This window comes from Ruditapes philippinarum, unplaced genomic scaffold, assembly GCF_026571515.1.
Source record: "Ruditapes philippinarum isolate M1 unplaced genomic scaffold, ASM2657151v2 ctg3359_1_1_1_1, whole genome shotgun sequence".
NCBI lineage: Eukaryota > Metazoa > Mollusca > Bivalvia > Venerida > Veneridae > Ruditapes > Ruditapes philippinarum.
The window spans coordinates 41,585-59,471 of NW_026854507.1; the positions used below are offsets into that span (position 1 = coordinate 41,585).

The following is a 17,887-nucleotide window of genomic DNA, read 5'->3' on the forward strand; positions in this document are numbered from 1 at the left end:
GGGGCTCTGAATGTTTGAATGTGCATTCTGATTTGCCGTATCAGTGGCAATGGATGAAAAGAGGAATTGGGAAAGGAACCTGGACAAATTTTGGAGAAAATGAAAATGACGGTATAGAACGGGCTTTTTGTGATCCAAATAATGAGAAGCACACCGACTATCATGGGTATGACTTTAATGCAGACGTTAAAAAGATTTTTTTTCTCGAGCAATTAAATGCTTACTTTAATTAAGGTGCATGCTTTAAGTGCGGTATTATTATGTTGATAAAATAAAACAGTTTCAAATTATCATTATTTTTGTAGAGCTACCATATGTTTTAAAAAAATGAGCGGCACAAATATTAAGGGAGAACATATTGAAGTAAAAAGACTATCAACCCCGTCATCAATAAACCATGACAACCAAACATGGAGAACAAACTGGTTATGGTATTGGAAAAATTCCTCAGACGTATGGATAAAGTTTGGAGATTTGGTATTACATATAGAACATTATGTTATTCAGTCTTTGATCATAAAAGACATAATATCTTCTTTAATACTTATATTTATAAACGTATCATATGATGATACTGTTAGAGAAAAACTTAAATGTGTTTATGACAGCTATGATAACGTTTATGGTATTTTATTGAATTATGTTAAAAGAATTGATGTAAGTATAGTATAAACAGACGTTAGCTCTAGTAATATCGAAATCATTGATAGTTCAATTATTATTTGAAAAGTTTCGACATATGTTCGTAAGTTGATCTATGTATATATTTCAACACTAAATCTGCATCTTTATTAAAACTGCCACTCACACTGCTAATGCGTTTAGGTTGCGTAGCGTTTACGCTGTCAAGTGTTGATCTTTCTTTTGTTTTACATGAAACAGGATGGCTATGGAGGAAATAGGGCTGAAATAAAGAGCAAGGAGTTAGAAAAAGCTTTTGTCTCCGATCCAACCGGTAAAGCAATATTTGAGACAACAGGGACACAACCATTTGTCTATATCGTCGAATTTCGCGAAATGATACAGCGCAATATTACATGCGAAACAACAAGGAAATTGTGCAGACGGCCAGAATTCATCAATAGGCTTGATTTTGAATTGAACCAGTAGGTTCCAATTGCGCATAATGTACCATTTTCTTTATATATATATATATATATATATATATATATATATATATATATATATATATATATATATATATATATATATATATAATTAAAATGTTTAACAACAAATAACAAACTCTATGTAAATTCGGTAGCGCTTTCAATATATATATACATTTGATATATAGATAAAATGATAATGTTTTAGAAACAATAAACTCTTTGTATATTCGGTAGCGCTTTCTATGCTTTCTTCGCATATTTTCAGCCGAAACTTTAATAAACAATAAACATATAAACAAATGACGTAACGTCATGAAAAAAACCGGTTACGTTAAATGATAACGTTTTCCCGGCAAACACAATATGGTAATTCTGTAAAAATTATAATATTACGGACATTAAGCATAATCCTTACAAACTGGTTAATGCCATTTATTAAAGGGAGGTAATAAAATTCACATGTTAATTATTTTATGGCCACAAATTGAGGCAAATTGTCAGTACTGTAAAATTGTCTTAATTGAATCATTTGTTTTTTTTATAATTAAAATCGTACATTCTGAATACAGTTTACTGCTTTTACTGGTTTGAGTGTTTTTTGTTGTTGTTTTTTTTGTTGCTTTTTTTGTTTGTTTTTTTTCGGACAAAGTCTGTCTGAGAACGGCACGACTTCCTTTAAAATTTGGATATAAGTAGGATTTTTTTTTGGTCAAAATTGCAAACTGAATTACAAATTGAAATAAGGGAATCTCATTGGTCATTCTAAAATAAGTATAATAATGATATATATTAAACTTTAAGGAGATTTCTTAAACATTTACACATCTAAATTTTAAAATAATCTATTTTAAAAGGAGCGTAAAAACAAATCTTTAAGGTAAATTTCTCGGATATTTGATAATTGTGAACTGCATTAAAAATGTTCCTGAATAGCTTTTTTGATTCATATAGATGACATTTTGCAAGTTTTGTCCAAACTGGCGATATTGCCAACAACGTTCACGATCCCGGAAATACATGTGCATACAAAAAAAAAGACCAATTAAAAAAGTCCCAAGCTTATCTGATACACTCAGTAGATGAAGTTCCGTGTAAATGATATATATGTTTATTGATTGATCATTTCATATAATTTTAAAAAATTCGATGTATTTTTGCACATTTATACCGCATAGTTATACATATGTGTACATAAAACTAACAGAAACACAACAATTCGATTTCGAACATACTTAACAGTGTTTCTTAGATCTAAAAATGGTATTTCAAAACTTCGAAAGAGCCAATGCAAGTAAAAGCAGTACCACGCCCGCTTATCTTTTAAGAGATACTTTTTTTATTTTCTAAAGTCTGAGATTAGTAAAGCATGCTGACAATACAGAGATTAAAGAAATAAAGGCACCGGCAAACTGGAGCATACCAAAGTGGAAAGATCTTTCGGAACATATTTTGATTGTAAAGGAAAGTATTATGCATGCGGCTTCGACATTTTAAAGTACTTCTTTTAACAAACACTTTATAGATAACAACCAATACCATTAGAATCACTTTAATTGTTATTTAAATCGAACTGCACATGCACCTGACAAATACCAAAATGCTTTTATTGATGTTGCTTGCCCTACCGCAAGTATTTCAATTTCTAGTGAAAAAAACTGTTCTAAAGGCTATGTATACTTTGACTTTTTGCGTGCCTTCTTAGAAGAATTGCGTTTTTTATAAAAAACAAAACAACATCCAAATCGATTATTATCTAACATCTTCTTACACATTTTGTCTTAAACCATCAATTAAATACTTTGACCATTTATCTCATTACAGCTGAAAACATCAGACTCAGAGTATGGAGAAATAGAATCATTGTTCCTTCAAAGTTTAGAGAACGCTCATATTAAATCAATAGACAGGATTGAAAATGGTGATCTGTGGGAGAACTACATGATGTATGTTGATTTTAAAATTCAATCAAGTTATATTTTCCTTTAAAATAAAATGCCAAACATCTTTCCGTTGATCAATACGTATGTGTAGTCAGTTATTTGGCATGAGGTTTTCTTCTAATGGAGTGATTCTTACTTATTAATAAAAAGACCTTGCACTTAAAAATCACTTTAATTATAAACCTTAATCCTTTATCTTAAGATGCGAAATGTAATCAATCACTCTCGGGAACCAATCTAATAAAAATGGTGACAAAATGAAAGCCTAAATTGAAGCACTCACTTTTTAAGTATAAATTTCAATTCTAGACAATAAAGTAGACTTGTTTGGACACATAACAATTTAATATTAATAAAATAAATTCCGAGATATGTTAGATTGTGCGTCATTTAAGTAGTAGTATATCAAATTGATAATTATTTGTCATGTTTCTGCATTCACTGTATTAAAGGAAGAAATCGAAAATGATGAAAAAGAAAAATGAAAGAAAAATCGGAGAAAAGAGAGTGTTCCATGGCACAAAGAACCAATATATAGCTGCTATCTGTAAGCAAGGGTTTGACTTCAGACTCAATGGTCAAACAACAGGTATAACTATTCAATGTTTTATAAGATAAAACACAGGAGAAAATATAAAAGAAAAATTATGTCAGCATTTAATTTAGTATCCTTTTTTTCAATCTGATTAAGAGACGTGTTTTTGTGCTTCTGCAAGAAGAAAAAAGTCGAATATCTTTATTTGCTTCTTATCAATGCTGAAAATAATGAAAACACTAATCCAACTTTAGCAATACTTATGATGACGCCATTTATAACTTCATTAAGAATATGTCAGTGCTTTATTACAACGTCATGTCGAAATCGAATAATTCAATAGGACATATCGACTTCATGAATTCAGGATTTCATCTTGAAGTTCGTGAATACCCGATTTCGACTTCACGATTGCGTGATTTTAGCCTAACGAATTCACGATTTCAACTTCATAAATAATAGCCGCCGGTTTGTTATTGCCCGGCCGGTTTTGGCAAATTCAACCCCAATTTTTACGCGCTTTAAAAATATATCTGAAATAGTTTTATTTACTAAAAGGTTTAAAAGTTAATATGTTTAGTTTATCTATCTTTGCTACTTTTTAAAAAAAAAATGCATTTAAAATTTTCATTTGCCATGGCAAAGTGTGTTTTGCCTTGATATTTCGGTAATTTTACATGGCAAAAATATTACCATGGCAAGATATTTCCTACATTTACCATGGCAAATTTGTCATGGCAATTATTTTAACAAGAGGGCCAAGATGGCCCTGAGGTCGCTCACCTTTATATAGGCCCCGGAGCGGGGGCCGTTTAAAACCCCAGGGCTTTTATTTGAACAAACTTGGAAGACACCCATTAGAAGATTTTCATGATGTTAAGTTTTTACTACACACATATAATGAAAAATAATGACATCGGCACCCAATTTTAACCCAAAGGTTTTTATTTGAACAAACTTGGTAAACACCAACAAAAAGATGTTTCCTGCTTAAAATCTAACCTCTAGCTCATTGGGTTTTTTAAAAGAAGATTTTTTAAGTTTTTACTATACACATATAGTTAAAAACAATGACACCTCTCGGGTGGGGCCAGTTTCAACCCCAGGGCTTTTATTTGAACAAACTTTGTAGACACTTACTAGAAGATGTTTCATGCTTAATATCTAAACTCTAGCTATTTGGTTTTTTTCAAAGAAGTTTTTTATGTTTTTGCTATACACATATAAGGTAAGTCAATGACCCATGGGGCGGGCCAATTTTGACCCCAGGACTCTTATTTGAACAAACTTTGTAAACACCCATTAGAACATGTTTCATGCTAAATATCTTAGCTCTAGCTCTTTTGGGTTTTTTAAAAGAAAGTTTTAATTATATGCATATAGGGAAAATCAATGACCCCCTGGGGCGGGGCCAATTTTGATCCCAGGGCTTTTATTTGAACAAACTTGGTAGACACTTATTAGAAGATGTTTCATGCTAAATATCTTAGTTCTAGCTCTATGGGTTCTTTAAAAGAAGATTTTTTAAGTGTTTAGTATATGCATACATGTATAAGGAATATCAATGACCCCGGGGCGTGGCCAATTTTGATCCCATGACTTTTGTTTGAATAAACTTGGTAGACACTGACTAGACGATATTTCATGCCAAATACTTAAGCTCTAGCTCTTCCGTTTTTTTAAAAGAAGTTTTTTTCTTTCGGCTGCCATAGCAACCAGAGTTCTGCATGGAATTAAATTCTTTAAACAATTTTTAAGTTGACTTCCAAAGGAACATTCCTGTGAAGTTTGGATGAAATTGACACAGCGGTTTATGAGGAGATGTCGTTTTAAGTAAAAGTTAACGGACGGACGGACGACGGACGGACGCCGGACGAAAAGCGATCACAAAAGCTCACCCTGTCACTTTGTGACAGGTGAGCTAAAAAAACACAAAACATTCTAAAACTTATCCTACGACATTTTCTTGGTGCTTTTGTTATGTTTGTATTGCATGTCCATGGCAAAAATTTGTCATGTCAATTACATAAAAGTTTTCCATTGGAAATAAGAATCCCTAGAGAAAGCTAAACACGTCAAAATTGAAAATGATGAAGACTCGGTTTGATTGGGCCTGATCGTGGAAGGTACTGTTTAGTGCAAGTTACCGTCCACGTCCCCTAGAACCGGCTTAAGCAGTATCCAACATTTAACATAAAATGGTAAAATTTGGAATTTTGAAACATCCGTAGATGTGTTCATGTGACGGTTATCATGGAATCTTCAATGTGACACGTAAGTGCCATTCCATGAAAAGCGGCATATGGTCCCTAAGTAGAAAATGTGTTTGCCCTAAACGAGAAAACAATAGGCGGGACTAAATAAAGTGGAATATTGCAAGGGGATCAGAGGATATGAAATAGATAAATACGGAATCCCTAAAGAAAGCCCAACACGGCAAAATTGAAAATGTTGCAGGCTCGGTTTGATTGAGCCTGTTCATGGACGGTACTGGAAAGTGCAAGTTACTGTCCACGCCCCCTAGCACCGGCTTAAGCAGAATTCAACATTTAAACATGACATAGTAAAATTTTGAATTTGGAAACATCCGCAGATGTGTTCATACGTCGGTTATCATGGAACCTTCAATGTGACACTTCCGTGCCATTTCATAAAAAGCGGCGTATGGTCCCCAAGTAATAAAAAGCGTGTGCCCTAAACGAGAAAACAATGGGCGGAACTAAATAAAATGGAATTTTGAAAGGGGATCAGAGGTTATGAAGCCTGCGTTTTCACAGATATGACGTCAAAAGACAAGTTTGAAAAGCAGGATATATATCCTTAGGGTGATTCAACAGTATTCAAGTGAGGATTACCGGAACCACCCAACGAAAAATAGCCAAATAGAAAGACCTAAAATACCACAAGCACAACAATAATGTCGTGCTGAACGATCTTTAAGGATCAGAAATATAAACAACCCTGATTAAATGTAAGTGCCATTCAATGAAAAGAGGCATCTAACAATAAACTCTTAATAACATAATTATGTATAGATATGCAATAACCCTATTGTTATTTCTTACAATAAGTATGTTTGAGACATATTGCTTTTGCTTCGTCGTCTATCTGTCCGTCCGTCCGACCGTCCGTCCGCTCTCACGGGACAGTAATAATGTGGCTAGAGGGATAATAAGTAACTGTTCTTTCTCTTTGATGTCATTCATTCCCTAATGCTTTTATGCGGCTATTTTGATTTGTGTGGCTTAAAAGAACAATAGAGAGAACAATAGAGTAGCCACATTATTTCTGTCCCGTTAAGATTTCAATTAAACTTTACAGGAGTTATCAGTACCATCCCTAGTTGTGCAGGTCACTGCGAGTTCAGCTTTGCTGTACAAAATAGCCGCCAGAGCTAAAAATAGAAAAATCTTGTCCGGCCTTTACAGGTCAAACTACTAGTGGGGTTACAGCCAAACTTACAGGAGTTATCGCTACCATCCCTAATTGTGCACATTGCACATTACCGTTCAGCTTCGCTGCACAACATTGCCGCCAAAGCTAAAAAAGAAAAATCTTGTCCGGCCTTCACATGTCCAACTACTGCTGGGAGTTTAAGCAAACTTTACATGGGTACAAGACAAACAATGGTGGGATTTAAACCAAACATTACAGATCGTCATCATCATTATCATCATTATCATCATCATCATCTTCTTCTTCTTCTACTTAATATTATTTCCAACATAATAATGATCATTATCATCATCATCATCATCACCATTGCAATAGTTCTAACCGTCACCCTCATCATCATCAGCAGCAGCAGCAGCAGCAGCAGCAGCAGCATCATAACCATCATCAACAACATAACAACTATCATTAACCCAATCACTGTAACATCATTATCACAATTTACATCATATCCACCTGTTGACCTTGACCAAAAATGTTTGATAGGTAGCAATTATAAAGATGTCTCCTTATACGAAGTTAAGTTGTAATATGTTATTTAGTATTGGAATGAGTGACATATACAAGTCCTATACAGGAATATGTCACTGAAGAACTCTCTTGGGTGTTGCCGAATTTAGATTAATGGGGCATGATTAACATTTGATATGTACAAGTTCTCAAGGCATTAGTACATATTCAATATTAAAGTTGGAGGCATTGAAGTTTAAATCAATAAGACTTAAACATATTTTCCATACGCATTTTAATAAAATTATGTCCACTTCATCTTAGTATGTGAACAAGTTTAAACAAATGGATATGATGTAGATACATGAACAACATTTTAAAGTGGTCAACAAGGCAATACCACATGCCACATATTTAAGGTTTAGGCTTTAATAAGGTATAAAGGTGTGCGTATTTGTTTCTATATAAGACGTGTCCTTGACCTATGTGTAGAACAATATGTACAACTATGAAAGAGGTTTCCTATAGTGTGGTTAATGTGCAGTCTTTGGTTTCATAGAGAAACTAAATTGTAGAAAGCTGGAAGCCAAGCTTCGATTAAATTTTTTAATGGATTCGTAGTTTTAGGTTGTTTCTCAGTAAAATCCTAACGTAATACCGTGTCGAGCCGGCATAATAAAGTTAAAAGGGTTGCCTCCCTTAATGTGCTTTTCACGCGGTAGAATGTACGTACAAATAATAATTAAGAGTGCAGATGAATGAGAAATTTAACTGAAAACAGGTACACGATACTTTATTGTCAAAAGTTGAATTTTTATATCTATAACGTTTTTTTCTTTTCGTTTTCCCCTGTATGTCCGTTTTTCTTTAAGAAAGTGTTCACACGAGAACCTTATTCCGTTATGTTCAGTCCCTTTACGATACATGTATAACTTCCCGTACTGAGACAATGCCACTTGGAAATTTCCGTTATTGATGTACATAATCGTGTTAACCCGAGCATTATATGATTCTGTAGACTTTGCCTTAAATGAATAGTCAGATGTGATGTTTGTGTAGGAAAGAGAATGACAGAATAACATTTATTTATCTTTTCCAAAATACTCCTAACTTCTGTATACGATCATTTAATATGACCACGTTATATATGTTAACGTAAATTTAACAGGTATCAATACATACATTTGCAAAGCATGCAGTGGTAATGATAACTATGTTATTATATTATGATCATGTTTGAAGGCATTAACCTTTAAAGTTACAATGTATTTCATTTTGATTTTCATAAACACAATATTTGGAGAAAAGAGCGTTGTTTTCCAAAGTAGAAGTTTTGAGCCTGTGGTATTTCTTCCGTCTTCAACATAATACCTACATCACTCATACGGTACATAAGTACCTTATTTTGTATTATATGATACACATAACATACTAACGACATACCGAAATATTCATGCATGTGAAATTATTCGGTTATGTTTAGTTTTTACGGTTAACATTTAACTCCCGGTTAAATAATATTTGTGTGACTTGCTTGATTATAAAGAAAACGTCACATTTTCGGAAGGTGACATCATTTGAAACATGTACGCCACATTTTCCCGCGTTTACACCGATAGTTTTTCGTACTGGAAAATTCTATTGTTAGAGGATTAATTAGTTTCTTCCATTTTTTTACATAGCATGATATTTGTAGAAAAAAATCATATTTTAGATTGCTCGATAACAACATTTAATGATACATTCCTTTCACGTACAATGTGCTAAACAATCTCAGTTGTATAATGTATTTTACAAATCAGACATGGATATTATTGCGTTAGATGAGACTCCTGCTTATATCACCCCTGTGCCTTTTATGAATGAATCGGTATAATTGATTCCAGCGCTTTTACGTGTTGACATTTGAGTACGGCTAAAGCCGGTGCTAGGGGGAGCGAGGGATGTTTGACTTTTAACGTTATCCCTCATGTACATATTCAATCAAACATAGTCTAAATTTCCATGCAATTTTGTGATTTTAATGCTTCCGAGACTTTTTTCAGATATGTATATATCACCCCAGCAGGTGTCAAGTGCCGTGTGGCAGCCGTAATAAGTTGCCTCGTACTACAGTGTTGTTATATCTTTGTCTGGTCCTTTGGAATCATTGATTCCAGCGCTTTAAAGTGTCAGAAATAATTGTTTCCTAGTAGTCGGAACGTCGTTAGCCGCATTTATAGTCCCCCAGAAGCTTGATATTCCGGGCCTTACCTACATTTGCCAACTTTGCTGTTACCTCTGAATTCTGAATTCCGTGTACATGCCACTACATGTATACATGTTAACTAGTTTTGACAATATACTTTATTCGTTTGTCAGGTGATTGTGAACCATATAATTAATTAACAGTAAGTTGATTAGATTTTGCTGTTTACAACTATTGATTGTTTAAGGGTAGCGCATTACACAGCTCTTATTAACATCTTCATTAGCATGTTAAAATTCGTATATGAACTTTAGTGTTTTCACATGGGTGTACTTTTAAAATCATTATTTCTGAACAGTATTTTATATACGGAGCCCCAAAGGTGACATTTTCGACACTTTTTTCCCGGCATTTAATTCGTTTTTACGAAATAATAATTCGTAATTACGAAATATTATTTCGTCATTATGAAATTTTAATTCGTTTTACGAAATGTTAATTCGTTTTTACGAAATATTATTTCGTAATTACGAATTACTAATTCGTAATTGCAATATTAATTCGTATTTACGAAATATTATTTCGTTATGACGGAATATTAATTCGTAATTACGAAATATTTACTCGTAAAAACGAATTAATATTTCGTAATAATTATTACGAAATAATAATTCGTTTTTACGAATTTTTGAGGCTATTAATCTTTTCTGCTATATTATATGCTATATTATTACTTTCTTTTATCGTATACATTAGTTCAACTAAAAGGGGGGCTCCAGATTTTCACTCATCTAATCAATTCAAAAAAAATATTTCTTTACAAGTTATGTGATCATAAAAACATAATATTTGATTTCAAAACTCAATAACATCGACAAAATGATTGATTTGAAGAACAGGACCCCCATTTTAACAACATTTTCCTAGCGCTGTAAAACCACGGCTGTGGCGGCAACGCTATTGACAGGCGATTATTTCAATTTAAATGTATATAAGTGTTAAGTTGTAAGACTCGGGAAAAAAAACAAATATTTATATTGCATTAACATGCAATTTTTCAACAAAATTGTTCGTTTTTAGGAATTAATATTTCGTAATTACGAAATAATATTTCGTAAAAAAGAATTAATATTTCGTAATAACGTATTTATATTTCATAAAAGCGAATTAATATTTCGTAAAAACGAATTAATATTTCGTAAAAACGAATTAATATTTCGTAATTATGAAATGATATTTCGTTTTTACGAAAAAATAGATCGTAAAAACGACTTAATATTTCGTAAAAACGAATTAATATTTCGTGAAAACGAAATAATATTTTGGTAATTACGAATTATTATTTCGTAAAAACGAATTAAGTTCCGGGAAAAAAGTGAGAAAAATGTCACCTTAGGGGCTCCGTATAGATTTAACTTTATTTTTAAAAAAGGTTAATAAAATTGAAGACTGCTAGGTTTATAGTACGACGGCAAAATATTTCTACAATTTATAAAATGCAGCTTTAAATGAATGTCTTTAAAGATCCTGAATGTTGTTATTAAGGATGTAACAATACTTAAGTGAAATTTTATTTATGTATAAAATTATTCTTCTAAATCAATTTCTAAACATCCGATAATATGTTTTTATGTAATGCAAATACGCATTATAAATAATCATTAGAATATATTCATTCAATTCTTATTGAAACATTTTGCTTACACTTGATCGAAAATAAATTTCTAATTAACCCCCTTTATTTTCATGAAATGTAAATTTGGTAATATTTTTATTGTTTTTGAAACATATAATGTTGATAAATCTTGATTTCATATTTATGATATAAAAATGAGTTTCAGGATCTTTAAACAAAGATGCGATTGAAGAAATTAATAACCGGATAGGAACAAACAGCTCGAATGCCTGTATTACTACAACTAAATAAGCTTTGAAACAAATAATAAAACAGTGGATGATTTAGTTTGTTGAATATCATTTACTCAAAAAAAAATTAGGATATATTTTGATATGGCTGTTTGGTACTGCCAGTGTTTTATTACCATGCTGAATATACAATATAGATGTAATCGGTTGTTATCAGATAAGATTACGTGTGGGCATTATGCTGAATGTCACTTAGCTTCTTGATCAACTTGAAGATAAAGATGGTTCTACACTGTCTCCAGGATTTGTTTTATAAATATTCATAACATCTACAGCATGATAGGTTACTCAAAACAAAACAGAAATGTACATAATACATAATTACATTGGAAGTTTAACCTCCTTACCACAGAACGTCACAATTAATTTACCAGACCACAGTCCAGCAACCGCATTTTCCTGGCCAGGCTGTCAAGCAGCTTACCAGTACTAGTCGCTCTCACTCAAAATTGCAACGTGCTGATAACTTCATTACATGCTAAGACAAAGGTACTCTTCAGAATATGGTAGAAAGGATTACATGATCAAGCACAGTGAAATTGACCTTCACCAGCCGGGATTCGAACCTCAGGTATCCAAATTTACTTCGAGCCGAACGGTACGGTTACTCCCAATTTCAAGCATAAGCATATCTTTTACATTGACTTGGACTACTTGCACCCTCTATGTCTTTTTAAGTATAATAATTATTGAATCAATCGTAGCTGTCATTTTCAATATGCGTAATGAATCAACGAAATTTCATGACCAGGGAAGCACTGCAAAAATAAGAAAACGTAATTATCTTACCTTTCCTACATTAAATATAGAATTGAAAATTCAAAGGTAATCAAATCAAGAAACATTATTAAACAAGTTTGATACCAATTTACAGATAAAGTTTATAGTAGTTATCGTCGGGAAATATGTGTTTTGATTTAATGCAAATGATGTGTACTTTTTAAGGGGCGATAACTTCTCCATTTTTGCTTCAACTAGAACCTTTTATTCTTAATTTAAGGTTTTACCTATTAAAAAGCACCCTAAACAATAATAATAATTTCGCACAGGATTGATTCCGTATAATTTGATGATGGGCCAGTTAATTCTTACATTCCTGCCAATCCTGGTAAATATAGTACCATCAGGATAAAATTGAAAATTAAAACCATCCAAAGCAGTCGTTTATCATGCAGACTGCACTTTTCAAGAATAAACCGGAAACTAGAGAATGTACTTGTACACACATTTGTACATGGTTATGGTGTTTAAAAGTTAGACATAGTTAACAAGTATAGTATGTCTATTATGTTATTATTAGATTATTGGTATATGTCGCTTTTCATGGAATGGCGCTAACGTCTCACATTGAAGGTTCCATGATTACCACCATATGAACACATCTGCGGATGTTTCAAATTCCAATTTTAACAAGTTTATGTTAAATGTTGAATACTGCTTAAGCCGGTGTTAGGGGGCGTGGAGGTAACCTTCACTTACCAGTACCGTTCATGAATAGATTCAATCAAACAGAGTCTGCAACATTTTCAATGTTGCTGTGCTGGGCTTTTTCTAGGGATTCTTATTTCTCACTCATAATTATTGTCATAAAATTTTGAAATATTCTATTCCAAATATGTTTCCTGCCATGCATAAATTTATGAAATTTTTTTTCAACGACAAAAAAGTCCTTCTTTTCCATGCATTTTTTATTTTTGATAATATTTTGCCATGGCAAACTTTTATGTAATTTCCATGGTAAAATATTGCCATAGAAATGCCATGGTAAATTTTTGCCATGGAATTGCCATAGCAGAAATTTGTCATGGTATTTCCATGGCAATATTTTGCCATGGCAAGAAGAAAAATAGAGATAACAGTACAAAAATAACAAAAGCACCAAGAACATGACTTTTTGTGAAAAGAATAAGTTTAAGAATGTTTTGAGAGTTTTAAACAAATAATTGCTTTGGCAAATGTAGGAAAAATCTTGCCATTGCAATTTTTTTGACTTTGGCAAAATACCGGAATGCCATTGCAAAACACACTTTGCCATGGCACATGCAAACTTAAAATGTATTTTTGTTAAAAAGTAGTAAAGATAGAAAAACAAAACATGTAAACTTTTAAACCTATTAGTAAATATAACATCTCAAGACAGTTTTCAATTTTTTAAAGCGCATAAAAATAGGGTTAAAAACATTTCATGTTTAAATGTTGAATTCTGCTTAAGCCGGTGCTAGGGGGCGTGGACGGTAACTTGCACATTCCAGTACCGTCCATGAATAGGCTCAATCAAACCGAGCCTGCAACATTTTCAATTTAGCCGTGTTGGGCTATCTTTATGGATTCTGTATTTATCTATTTTAAATTTGGCAAAAACCGGCGCGGCAAAAAAAAAACGGCAGGTTTATAATTGAAATCAGGAAGTTCAAAATATGAGATCATGAAGTTGAAATTATGAATTCACGAACCTGAAATTGCGATGTTCAAAACGTAAATTAGCTAAGCTGAATTCGTGAAGTTGAAATTGTGAATTCAAGAAGTCAAAATCTTGAATTCATGGGACAATTCTTGAAGTCCATTTGTTAAACCAGACATTCACTTGAAATTGAAAATTCAAAAAAAGATAAAAACCAGAATTCATGAAATTGAAATGATCCCACTGGTCTTTTATAATTGAAATATCATTTCCTACACTATCAATTATTATATTGGCGATAAAACCAAATAATTAAGAAAATTTTATATGAAATCGAGGAACATTGAACGAACTTTATTTTCATATTTTATTTAGCTACAATGTACGGAAAAGGTTGTTATTTTGCGAGAGATTCAAGCTACTCTAATAACTATGCAGAGAATGGTACAGACAAATCAATGTTTGTTGCAAAAATATTGCCAGGAGAATACGTATGCGGAAACCCTGATTATTGTCGCCCTCCACATAAAGTTGAATCAGATCAAAGCAGCGACCTCTACGATTCATGTGTAGATAACGTGCGGAATCCAACGATCTTCGTGATATTTGACAACAACCAGATATATCCAGAGTTCCTTGTTAGATACACAACAAAGTAGAAAAACAATGAAGTAGTGCTGTTAGTGCTTTGTTTGGGATGTTTTCTTCTTGACATTTTCGAATTATTTAACATTCTTTTTCTATTGCAAATAACGACTTAAAACTGTTTTTTTAAGTACTAATTGTATGAATATTTATGTATTGTTTTACAACTCTTGTAATATGTTTATGTCTTCTTTGTAACCGTCGATGTGTTACTTTTATTTGTGAAAAATATTGTTTTCTTTTATTAATGTTTTTAAAAAAATAGTCGTCTTAAGTTTTCATGTGCAGTGTATTTTGTGTGAAATGTACTTTTGATATTGGAAATAAACTTCAGTATTTACCACAAACAAACATGAGTAAAAAGACAACAAAAATGGACCTTCTTTTACCAGATACCTCAAACAGCTTTCTTTAAGTCGTCCATATAGTCTAATTTGTTAGCTGGTTCATAACAAAACATTCGTAGAGACACTAAGATTAATATTATTGTTCTTTAAATAACTTAAAAGATAAAAATGTGTTAAATCATGATATTTTGTCAACCCTTTTAATAACGCTGGTCGTTGAATTAAAGAAATTTGTATATTTCCGATCATTTGAACGTTTTCACTTTTAAATGTTGTTAGCAGCTAACAATTTTTTTCATTATTTCAGAAATTTTAACTTTTCTATTTCAAAAAGATCTTCCTCAGATAAGGATGTTTTTGCACGTTTTCGTGTTATCCTTGATACCGTTACCGTACTTATGAACTTGTCGTCTCTGTTCATCTTTAATACGATCCCTAATGTCTATAGATACCTTTTTCAACAGGAAATAATTGAAGGTTGTAATTCTTCTGAATAATTTCTAAAGTAAACATTCAGTTAAAGTTTTAAACCTTTGACTTACATCATTAGTTACACAACTTTCTGAAACTTTTGCATGAAGCCCGCATTTCATTTTTTTCGGTTAAAAGTTCATATTCAAATTGCAGATCCATAAGGTGGACATTTGTTTTCTTGTTCAAAAGTAATAATTAATTATCAGTTCAATGAAAACAAACGTTTTTCTTTCGTTTTCGAAGTTTATTCTTCTTCGCACTAGAAATATTTCATTAGATAATTGCAAAGAAATTTTGCGAGCAGGCATGGCTTCGATTGTAAAACTTATGCTTAATAATCAAATGTAAAAAAAACCACTTCAAATAAGGAATTTCCGAGAGTGAATTGTTTTAACAATAATATGTTACTACAATAACAGGGTTGCTAAAAAGTAATAGGACTGCAGCTCTAATGTTCACATTTTTTTTTAAAAATTACGTACAAAATTTTATAAGAGACAAATATCGTATCCATCACTTTGTCAACTATTAATGACATTTCGAATAAATTACTGTTTACATCTGTTACAAATTACACGACACCAACACTTGTTGACACTCAAGAAGACATCTTCTTGATTTAATCTTTATCAAAATTTGTTCAAATGTTTTAAATATGAATAACCTGCTGAGTGAAAATTTGTGTCGTCTGTTTTTCCAAAATCTAGGTAATCAGATTCAATAACAATTGTGAGGTGATCTTGAGAAATGAATATCTCAAAGATGTAAAATAATAAATCATCGCCCCTCCTGGACTTCTTTTCAGTTTTATAAGCTTACATTGGAAAATGTCATATAATACCAAAATGAACAGAGACGACAAGTTCATAAGTACGGTAACGATATCAAGGATGAACGAAAACGTGCAAAAACATCTATATCTGAGGAAGATCTTTTTGAAATAGAAAAGACAAAATTTCTGAAATAATGAAAAAATGTGTTAGCTGCTAACAACATTTAAAAGTGAAAAAGTTTAATTGATCGGAAATATACAAATTTCTTTAATTCAACGACCAGCGTTATTAAAACGATTGACAAAATTAAGTTAGCTAAAAATTTATTCAAATTTTTTGGCACCTTAGACCGTATTTCAAAAGTGAAAATAATGAAACAACTGAAAATGAATATAAACAAGAACATTATTTCAATTAGAAGCAATTTTCTTTCACACCACGTGCCGGGCAATATACATATTTGGATCTTCACAGAGAAGCTGTGAATCAAGAGATCCTCAAGGCTAAACCAAAACGGAGAAATTATACGAATATTTCAAAACCAGAACTCGAATCAGTGAAAAGTTTATTTAATATTTATATATCTAGTAGATCTAGATGTCGCAAAAATTGATATGTTAATACGTTTTACTTCTTTTTGATCAAACGGCTTGGCACAGAATTATTGCACCGGCCAGTTTATGTTAACATAATATTCTCTTAATCCATAATCTCTACGTGCTGTTTATTGGGTATAAAAAGAAACGTTTTCTCGTATTTTAGTTCGTTTTACATTGCGAAATTTAAAAGAAGTTATAATGTTAAAATTTAAATACATACATGTTTAAAGAAGGATAAAGAGTTGTATTTATTCCAGTGTAATGTAATGCTAATGCGATTATACGGAACAGTTACTATATTTTTTTTCTAAAACGCTCTTACTGCACCTTTACGGCACAGCACGGCGACCACTGCGCACCCAAGGCGATTCTACTGCATTTATCTGATATTGCAGAATAAGGAACTGTAGACTCCCTACTTACAAATCTTGAAACAAAGACCAACTAAATTAGGACCAACCCTCTATTAAGACCAATGTTTTAAAGAAAGGAAGTTTCTGGTATTTATGCTAATGGTAACATAACCCACAATTAAGACCATCCAACAGATCCTCTTTTAAGACCAACAATTTCAGTTCCTATTCATTCTTTTATTATCTAACCCTACTTTTAAGACCACTGATATTCCAGTCAATACCTACTCAGATAACAAATTTGCTGTTATTCATCTGCTTGAATTCTCTAAAGCATGACACTTCATGGAACAATTTTTTTAAAGTGTTATGATTGGAAAATTGTATAAAGGTAAAAACATAAATTTAAGATTAGTTTAATGATACTTTCTGCACATGTATTTTGTGAAGAATTATTTCTAAATTAATACGTAAATTATGTACATGAAACAAAACCTATGAAAATCTATTCTTTTATTAAATATCTCTAGACTAATTTTTTAATAAGGATTAAATATTACAACATCAGTTTATAATAATATTTGATTTATAATATAATTGTTTAAATATGTTTCTACATGAGAATTCATATAGAGCGGTCGTGATTTTTTATGCCTTGACAATTATATCCACAATTAAGAGCACCGCTATA

General features: G+C 31.9%; 1 protein-coding gene across 1 annotated transcript; it reads left to right on the forward strand.

Moving 5' to 3' along the window:
- Positions 1-2,467: 2,467 nt before the first annotated feature.
- LOC132740304 (protein mono-ADP-ribosyltransferase PARP11-like) lies at positions 2,468-15,205 on the forward strand. Its single transcript, XM_060728182.1, has 3 exons — positions 2,468-3,055; positions 3,505-3,641; positions 14,381-15,205. Exons 1-3 carry the CDS (start codon positions 3,051-3,053, stop codon positions 14,662-14,664), a joined length of 426 nt encoding a protein of 141 aa, XP_060584165.1. The 5' UTR covers positions 2,468-3,050; the 3' UTR covers positions 14,665-15,205.
- The last annotated feature ends 2,682 nt before the right edge of the window (positions 15,206-17,887 follow it).

What these genes read in the sequence shown, in the direction of transcription:
- LOC132740304 (XM_060728182.1), top strand. An exon ending in ACTCAATGGTCAAACAACAG is followed by an intron (nt 3,642 to 14,380) that starts GTATAACTATTC and finishes TATTTTATTTAG; the next exon opens with CTACAATGTACGGAAAAGGT.